Source organism: Furipterus horrens, unplaced genomic scaffold (assembly GCF_987537825.1).
Source record: "Furipterus horrens unplaced genomic scaffold, mFurHor1.1.pri manual_scaffold_13, whole genome shotgun sequence".
Classification (NCBI taxonomy): domain Eukaryota; kingdom Metazoa; phylum Chordata; class Mammalia; order Chiroptera; family Furipteridae; genus Furipterus; species Furipterus horrens.
Window position 1 is genome coordinate 43,403,196 of NW_028327183.1, and position 9,804 is coordinate 43,412,999.

Below are 9,804 nucleotides of genomic sequence, written 5' to 3' on the forward strand. Positions count from 1 at the left end.
TAGCCAGCCCTGGGGGGTGGGGGGACGGGAGGGCACACGAGGGAGTGCAGGGGAGCCAGGCACCGGTGCTGGTCCCGCATCAGGGGGCCGGTCACATGGCTGTGTTCAGTCAGGGAAAATTTATCAGGCTGGACACTTAGGATCTGTGGGCTTTTTATATAGATATATTATTTCCATATATGTATGCATGTATGAAAATTAATATACTTAGTTATTAAAACTACATATCAAAAAATTTTTATAGGAATGTACTCAATTACATGGAAGACAATATCAAACAAATATGGACAATTTAAAGAATATTTAAAGAATATAGCCCTGGCTGGTGTGGCTCAGTGGATTCAGTGCCGGCCTGCGAACCGAAAGGTCCTGGTTTGATTTCCAGTCAGGGCACGTGCCTGGGTTGTGGGCCAGGTCCCCAGATGTGCGAGAGGCAACCAATCAATGTTTCTCTCCCTCTCTTTCTCCTTCCCTTCCCTTGTCTCTAAAAATAAATAAAAATCACTAAAAAAACAAAAATAAAAAAGCGTGTATATATGTTTGTATATTTTTTCTTGCAAGTCTTTAAATTGTGCACATCTATCTGATACTGTCTTCTGCATAACTGATATACATTGCTGTGAAAAAGGACTCACAGAGAACACAAAGTATCACGTCTCCCAAAGAGAAGGGGCTGCAGCCCTGGAGGCAGAGCACCCTGGCCAAGTGCACGGCCTCCGCAAAGCTCTGGAGCAGCAGTTCTCAAACAGTGTGCCTCAAGTGTTTTTAAAAAGGGTTTTATTTATTTATTTTAAGAGAGAGGGGAAGGGAGGTCTTTCTCTTACACAAATTCTTCCAGGGAACTGAAAAAAGAGGAAACCATTTTTAAAAATTTATTTTTAGAGAGGGGAAGGGAGGGGGAAAGAGAGGGAGAGAAACATCCATGTGTGGTTGCCTCTTGCACACCCCAACCTGGGGACCTGGCCTTCAACCCAGGCACGTGCCCTGACTGGGAATCGAACTGGGGACCTTTCAGTTTGCAGGCCAGTGCTCAATCCACTGAGCTACACCAGCCAGGGATGCCTCAAGAGCTTTTTAAAACATGGCCCTGACTGGTGTGGCTCAGTGGGTTAGACATCGTCCCACAAACTATAGGGTTGCTGGTTCAATTCCCAGTCGGGCACATGTCTGGGTTGCAGGCCAAGTCCCCGCTTGGGGGTGTGCGAGCACCAACTGATCAATATTTCTCTCCCTCTCTCTCCTTCCCTTTCCCTTTCTCTAAAAAATAAATAAATTTAAACATGCAATTCCTGACTATTTAGTCAGGGCCACTGACCTCTTTTTCCTTAGATTGTCAAATCAGAAAATGACAACAGCCAACACAATGGCCAGCCGGTGTGCTGCCGAATTTTAGTAATTAGGTTATGTCTGCCATGAGATAAAAAAGGTTGAAAATCGCCAATCGAGAGGAAGAAGTAGCCCGAGTGTCCAGAAGCAGCGCATGGGTGCTACTGAGCGGAACCCGTGGGTGGAAGGGGCTGAGGCGCCTGAGACAGAATGGGCTGATGGGAGCAAAGACTTTCTAGCATTCAGGACCAGCAAGAACAGAGGGGTGAGCTCACCGGTCACAGAGGCATGCAAGCATTTTAAAGGGTTTCGCTTATTTTCAAACATTCCCTGGGGCTAGGCTCAGGGATAAGTCACACCAGCCTGCTCTTAGAGACCCCGGGTTAGAGAGGAGGCTGCCTGCACGGCTCTGAGGACTCCGACACAGGCAGACACAATGGGGGCTGGGAGGATGGATCAGCTCCTGCGATTTGAGGCTCCAGAGATGAGGCTGAAATGGACCAGGCAGAAATAAAGGGCCGTGTGCCCTGGGCAGGGGGGCGAGCCTGTGCAAAGGCCCGCAGGCTAGCACGGGGGGGCTGTTGGTGAGCGGTGCTGCCAGACCACACAGCGCCTTCCGGGTTTTCTGAGCATGCTGAGGAGCCACGGGAGGGCGCAGGCCCCTCTTCTCCCTGTGGCTGTAAGGGACATGTGGGTGGAACGGAGGCCACCCCTGCGGCAGGCCAGAGCAGGAAACTGCTGAGTGGGCTGGGGATGTGCCCTACCTTGAGGCTTCTGGTTAGGGAAGATAAAGCCTTCCCTAAGGGTTTCAGCCAAAGAGGCTCAGGGCTGGGCCTGTCACTGCCACCAAAGCACGCTAACCAACCCCGCCTCTACCCTGGAGGGAACCAAAGCACTTAAAAAAAAAATGTATGTATGTATGTATGTATGTATTTATGTATTTATGTGTGTGTGTTCAGTGAGAGGGGAAGGGAGGGAGAAAGAGCAGGAGAGACACACTGATGTGTGAGACAAACATCAATATGTTGCCTCTTGCACACGCCCAACTGGGGACCTGACCCCCAACCGAGGCACGTGCCCTGACTGGGAATTGAACTGGCGACCCTTGGGTTCGCAGGCCAGCGCTCAGTCCACTGAGTCACACCAGCCAGGGCCAAAGCACTTTTCTGGAGGCAATGCAGGCCTTGTCTGGTCCCTCACTGCAAGAGCCTCCACAGCCCTCTACACAACTAACACAAAACAAGTGAACAATGCTCCCATCTACACCATCCTGCCCTGAGGGGTCGCCCACGGAAGTCCAAGAGGCCCTGGGTCCTTGGAGAGGATTCTGGGAAATGATGCTCACTGACTCTGGATCACGATCCAGCTCAGGACATGCTGGCCCTGTGCTTTCCAAAAGGGGAGCCACCGGCCACACAAGGCCACTGGAAATATGGCCAGTGTGACAGGGATTGAATTCCTAAGTTTATTTACTTTTAATAAATTTAAAATTGAAAAACCAATCCTCAATGAAAAACTATGTTTGGAACAACCTGGGTACCCAATGCATCTAAGTTTCATGAACTCTTAATAAAGAGCAAGTATTTCCAGCGCAAATGCAGCCACTGAATTGAGAAAGGCCATAAATTGTCTCACTAACCATTTAAAAACTACTGATTACACATGCAAATAATATGTTGCACATACTGGGATACGTGAAATATATGAAAATTAATTTCACTGGTTTGTTTTACTGTTTTAGCGCCGGATTAGGCTGTGCTCATGTTACTTAAGTCACCACCATCCCCGAGAGAAAAACTTGTCCTTGAGCGACCAAGTCCCACCCTGTCACCCCCCAGCTGGGAGGCAGCTGCAAAGATCCTCCCACAGCTGCAGCCTAATGTGAAGGGTGCACATGCCGATCTGTGAACACCCAACGAATCACGACGTCAGGCCCCCAAGGGCAGGGAGGGGTGGCTGCCCCGCTCCCAGTGTCACCCACCAGTGCCAGAGGCGTCCTGGCGCAGGGAAGGTGCTGAATGTGATTGTGGCGGGCTAGGGGGGCCCCCAATGCAAACAGACAGCCCCCATTCTCTCGACATGGAGGCTTTCTCCCTCGTTGGACCTAGGACCGCTACAGTACTTTTCCACTGAATGTTGGAGAACCACCAAAGTGGGACTCATTCTTTCTGTTCTCTGCACAGTGGCCAGAGGGACCTGTAAAAATCTGAGTTAAATCCTGTCCCTTCTCTGCTCCAAAGCCCTCCATGGCTATAACCGTGCTCAGAGCAAAAGCAAAGTCCCTCCTGCACGTCCCCTAGGGCACCCTCTCTGATCCAAACTCCCATCCTATCCCCCAACCTCCTCTTGCTTGTCCTCCTTGAACTCCTCCGCCACTTCAAGCGCAGCCCTGCCTCAGGACCTTTGCACAAGCCACTCCCTCAGCCAAGAATGCCTTTTCAAATTTATGCAGGCCCAATTCACCCATAACATTCAATTCTTTGCTCCAAACATCACCTTTTCAGCAAGAGCCTCTCTGACCACACTATATAAGAACACCATCCCCACCCTTGCTCCCACAGCCCGCTTCCCTGCTGCGTTTCCCTCCAACACCCACTGCCGCCTGTCTGAACACCTGAGTACTATGTATTTACTTGTGTACTGGTCCCTGTCCTCTGTGAACAGCAGAGTGGACTTCAGTTCACTGTTTTAGCCCCATTACCTAGAACAGTGTCTGGCACGCCATTGGAGCTCAGTAAAGGTTAATTCAGTAGTTGGTTCATTCATTCATTCATTCGATTCAATGGGCAAACACCCTCCTTGGGGACTCCAGTGGGCCAGGTCCCGTAGGAGGCAGAACTGGGGACCCAGGGAAGGATCAGCCCAGGGCCTCTGGGAGATGTCACAGACGGAATGGGTCAGTCTGGAGTAGGATGCACCCAGCCCAGCACTGCTTACCCCATTCACTCCCTCAAAAACTCTCCTCAGGCTTGGGGGGAGCTGGGACCCAAGAGAGGTGGCCACCCAGCCTCTGCCCTCTGGAGCTCCCAGTCAGATAAGTGACTGCAAGGCCCATTCCCTCTCAGACAGGACACGGCCGCACCCTCTCTTATCTGCACAGAATTTGCCCTTCCAGGCCCTCCTCAGAGCCTGTCCCCTCATCACCCTCTAGATCTTTCTCACTGAACTCCACTAGGACCTTCAGGTCCTCCAAGCTGTTGTCTCCGCCCCCTTGCCCCCCCCCCCCATTGCTGAGCACCTCCTCACCCCTCCTTTTCTCTCACTCCTGCCTGAAGCCCTCAGGACAAACCCTTTGGCCCACCTTCCCAAAGTCAGACCCTAGACCTTAGCTCAGAGTCTTGACTGGGCCTCAGGACCTTTGCACTTGCTGCTCCTCTGCCTTCCCAGTTCCTCTCCACCTCCCTAGGCCTGGCTAACTCCTCCACATTGTCTGAGCAATCCAGACAGCCCCCAATCTCTCAGCATTGAGGTCCCCTCCCTCACTGGACCTAGGACTGCTACAATATTTTTCCACTTAAAAAATTAAGATCTAAACCCTGACTGGTGTGGCTCAGTGGATTGAGCATTGGCCTGCGAACCAAGTGTCGCTGGTTCGATCCTCAGTCAGGGCACATGACTAGGTTGCAGGCCAGGTCCCCAGTTGAGGACATGAGTAAGAGGCAACCACACAGTGATGTTTCTCTCCCTCTCTTTCTCCTTTCCCCTTTCTCTAAAAATAAATAAACAAATTATTTAAAAAATATTAAGATCTAATTCATGTAGCATAAAGTTCACCACTTCAGAGTGTGCAGCTCAGTGGTCTTCAGCAGATCCACAATGCTGTGTGCCCATCACCACCATCTAACCTTAAAACATTTTCATCGCCCCGAAAAGAAACGCCGGCCCTGGCCAGTGCGGCTCAGTTGGTTGGGCGATTTTGGTCAGGGCACACGCCTAGGCTGTGCGTCAGGGTGCGCACGAGAGGCAACCGATCCATGTTTCTCTCTTGTATCGATGTTTCTCTCCCTTACTTTCTCCCCCCTCCCCAACTTTAAAATAAAAATAAACCCCGTCCCCGGTAGCAGTCACTCCACATTCCACCACCCCTTAGCCCTAGGCAACCACTAATCCACTTTCTGTCTCTATGGATTTGCCTGTTTCAGACGTTTCAGATAAATGAAATCACACATTTGTGTGTGTGTGGCATCCTTCACTTAGACTGATATTTTCAAGGTCCACCCGCGTTGTAGCATCTATCCGTACTTCATTCTTTTTAATGGCGAAATAATATTCCACAGCATGGGTAGACCACATTTGCTTATCCATTCCCGCATGGATGGACATTGAGGTAGTTTGTTTCCCCTTTTTGGCTACTGTGAGTAACACGGCCAGGAACAGCTGTATACAACTGTTTGTGTGTGTGTGGCAAGAACAGCTGTATTTTTACGCACTGCCTGTCTGCCTCACCAGGGCACAGACAAGTCTGTCTATTCACCACTGTATCCCTGGCACCCATGATAAGACTTGAAACACACCAGCCACTCAACACTGATGAGAAAAGGAAGGCCAAGGGGAAGCCCTGATTCATTTGGCGAAATTACCTCCCCAGCCCCAAGCTGGAGTCTCCCCTCTGTCCTCTGGCCTTCTTCTGAGGTCCTACGGTGGCACTGGCCCGATTTCTCTTCCTGTCTCCACCTCCATCATCCAATCCCTTTGCAAATCCTTCAGAACCGATCCCTTCTCACCCCAGTCCAGTCAACACCATCTCACACCTGGATGCCAGCAACAGCCCCCAAATTCTTTCCCTGCTCCTGCATGTACCTCCATCCTGGGCTCCTCACGGCAGCCAGAGGAATTATTTTAAAACATCAATCGGCTGATGTCCCTCCTGTGCTCAAAACCCACCCGCGGCTTTCGTTTCACTCGGAAAAAGGCCAGAGCGCTCAGTGTGACTCACAAAGCCCGACACGACCCCCGACCCCTCTCTGCCTTCAGCTCCCTCCTTCCCCCCTCCCTCAGCTGTATTCACACAGGCCCCCTCGCTCCTGTGTGAACACACACCAAGCATGCGCAACATCAGGACCTTTGCACGCACTGTTCCCGGAACGGGGCCCCTCTTTTCCCCAAAACCCACAGAACTCACTCCCACGCTTCACTCAAGTCTCTACTCAAGTATCACCTCCTCAGTGAGGCCTTCACTGAGCACCTTTCTCAGTCCTGGTCCCTCCCCTCTTCCTTCTTTTTTTTTTGTCAACACAGTGTGACATTGTATCATTTATTACAGGTTCTCTGTGTTTAGTTTCTATTTCCCTCATGACATGGTGCTCGTCAGGGCAGGAATTTTTGTTCCCAGTTGTAGCCCCAGTCCCTGGGAACAGTGTCTGGCACACCAGTGATCAAAAAGTACTTGTCGCCCTGGCTGGTGTGGCTCAGTGAACTGAGCGCCAGCCTGCGCACTAAAGGGTCACCGGTTCGATTCCCAGTCAGGGCACACGCCTGGGTTGCGGGCCAGGTCCCTGGTTGGAGGTGGTGGTGAGAAGCAACCGCACATTGATGTCTCTCTCCCTCTCTTTCTCTCCCTTCCCCTCTCTCTAAAAAAATAAATAAAATATATATATTTTAAAGTACTTGTTAAATGAATGAATGAAACTTCAAAGGCAAGATGCTGTTATCCATGGGGCTGGCAGACAAGGAAACTGAGCCTCGGAGAGGGCAAGTGACTTGCCAAGGGTCACATGGCTTCCAGGTATCAGAGGCAACGCGCACCTGCTTCTAACAGCTGGCCCCCCACTTAGTTCACAACCTCTCACAGCTCCACCCCTCTTTATAACAACCACAGCATCTCCCCTCCACCTGATCCCAACAGTTTCCACCCTTCCTTGTCACAAGCATCTAATACACACCAGGTCCTTCCAATACCTACTAAATTCCAGAATAATCATTGGGCACCGAACCGAGGCCACTCCTCAGATCCAGCAAAATAACAAGAGCCAAGATCTGCCCGGTCCCTGGAGTGTGGGAAAGGCCCCATCCACATACATTATCACAACAACCTCATCAGGAAGGTGAGACCAGCAGTTCCTCAGGACGGATGAGGGGACCGAGAGGTGCAGTCCCTCGTTCAAGGTCACACGGCTGGGGAGTGACAGCACTGAAACCCAGGTCTGGCTGACCCCAAAGCTCATGCAGATACAGCCTCGGAGGCTCCTGACAGCCCCAAACACCAACACCAGCTTTGAGGAGCTGGAAGCTGACCTGGCACCAGGCCTTGCATCATCGTGACAATTCCTTCCTGCCTGTGATCACTGTCCCCGTACTGACGCGGTCCGGCTCCAGATTCAGAACAGTCCTGCTCCCTGAACCCTGACCCCTCTCTGAGATCAGGCCTTCCCCACACCCCAATTATTCAGATCTCTTCCCCACAAACCCCTAAGCCCCCCACCCCCCCGCCCCAGCCCCTTCTCTGAGCTCTGGGATCTCCTTTCTCTGGAACATCCCCCAAGCCCCCACTGTATAGTGTCTTCTCCTCTCCAGGCCCCCAGCTCCCTGTCTCAGGTTCCCCCAAGACTGTCTACCTGCAACGTCTCTCCCGTGTACCCGAGTCCCTCCTTTCCCCTCAGTAACCCCTCTGGCCCCTTCTCCACGGCCCTCCACGTCTCCTACGCAATCCTCCATCCTGGAGCCCCTCTCCCGCTCCCCTGGGTCCCGCTCCAGTCCTCCACTTTTCCATCGCTCGGCCCTAACCCCCGGGGTTTCCTATCACTCCCCGGCCCTCTCTGTGCACCAGCCAAGCGCGTCAGGGACCTACCGAGCCCCTTCCCCCCAGGACACCCGCTCACGGAGACCCTCAAGCACGGCCCCATCAGGCTTTCTCTGTTTCACGGCCTCCCGGTCCCCTCTGACCTCCTCCCACTATCTCGCTCCACGAGGCACCCCCCCCACACACACGCATGCACATCCTTCCCTATCTACATTAGGGACTCCTCTAATAGGACCCCCGGGCCCAGCACCGCCCCGGACACCCCCGTGCCGTCCTCAGAACCTTACTAACCCCCGCGCCTAGAAGACCCTTTCGGACGCCTCTAGCCACTCGGTGTTGACATCTCAAGAGGCACCGGAGGACACCCTCAGCCCCTTCATTGCCCCCACGTTAAAGTTACCCACGGACCCTCTCTCTCCTTTCCCTCAACGACCGCGATGGCTTTCGACCCCCAGGACCCCTCTGTAACCCCGAAACCCCTCAATTCCCCCCTCCAGCGTCCCCGGCCGTGCTCTCACAGTTCCGGATGTCGGAGATGAATACTGCGAGCCCCCGCATCCCATCGCCCTTGGACACGGCCGGCATGATGGCGGTGGTGTCGGCTCCAGGCCCGGCCGGGCAGGGCACAGCGCAGCGGGGGCTGGCAGGCGGGGACAGGGAGGAAAAGGACCCCAGGCAACGCCAAGGAGCGGAGCCGGCCGCGGGGGGGAGGGCGGACTGGCGGACAGGCGGGCTGGAAGGCCGCAGTACCGCCTCCGGCCCCTCCCCTCTCCTCTGCCGCCTGAGCTCTCAACCACCATTGGTTTAGGTTACTGCCGCTCAGACTCGGGCTCTCCCTCGCTCCCTCGTTCATTGGTCGCAGGACAAAAGCATCCCGCTACGATTGGCCCTGCGACCCGCTATTTCCGTTTGGGAGGGGGCGTTGTCCAAAAGACGGGCGGAGTTGGATTACGTACTGTTGTACCGGCCCCTCCGAGCGGCCGGGTCCTATACTGATTGGATCCGGACGCTCTCCTGCAAAGAAGGGATTGACGTGAGGAAGGCGGAGGAGCGGGTTTGAGGAGGCGGGACTTGCGTTGACTTGGGCCAATGGGCGTGGAGAACGCCCCCGCAGGCGTCATGGACTCGCCGAGGCCGTCCTACCCCCGTCCCCGGTTGGGCGGTTGTGTGGGCGAGGGCGATGAAAGGTGGAGAAGGGAGGGTGTCACTCAGCTGGGCTGGGATAGGTGGAGCGTCGTCTGCAATTCCCTGCTGCAGGGAAGGATATGGGAGGGGCAAGGAAGCGTGAGGTGTTTACTGCGCAAGCGTCTTTTTGTTCCCCTTTCTCCCTACACTTCCCCACCTCCGGCTCTGACGGAGAATCCCGGGCAAAGGAAACTTATCTGATCCCATTAATCAGGGATTAAAACTGAGGTCAAGAGAGGTTGAATGACTTGCCCAAGTTCACACAGCTAGGTAGGTAGTGTCAGCTGGACTTAAACTATATGTTGGCTTTGAACCACTATTCAATATACAATTCCTTTTTTTTTTTCTGCAATCATAACGTCATTATACAGCTATCAAGTAAAAATTGTGAGCCTCTTCTTCACCAGACTTGGAGCTCCTCAGCAGGAAGGGGATTTGGTGCTGAAGAATGCTGATGAAAAGTATGAGGTGGGTCTGTTGTGTTTGACTCAACCACCACCCTTCAGCGCCCCAGAGACCTGCTTTGGTTGAAGGGCTTTTAGGAAGGCAAAGCA

At 53.2% G+C, this 9,804-nt stretch overlaps 1 protein-coding gene across 3 annotated transcripts in view; it reads right to left on the reverse strand.

Annotated features, from left to right (window-relative positions):
* AP2A1 (adaptor related protein complex 2 subunit alpha 1) overlaps window positions 1-8,806 on the reverse strand; it is a 26,781-nt gene extending 17,975 nt beyond the window's left edge. For 2 of the 3 annotated variants that reach the window (XM_090260816.1, XM_090260815.1), the window contains exon 1: window positions 8,584-8,800. In XM_090260816.1, the coding sequence (XP_090116942.1) occupies window positions 8,584-8,650 (67 nt within the window). In that variant the 5' untranslated portion in view covers window positions 8,651-8,800. Of the gene's footprint in view, window positions 1-8,583 lie in introns of all 3 variants that reach the window. The other variant, XM_090260814.1, reaches the window with a different exon arrangement.
* Window positions 8,807-9,804: the final 998 nt, after the last annotated feature.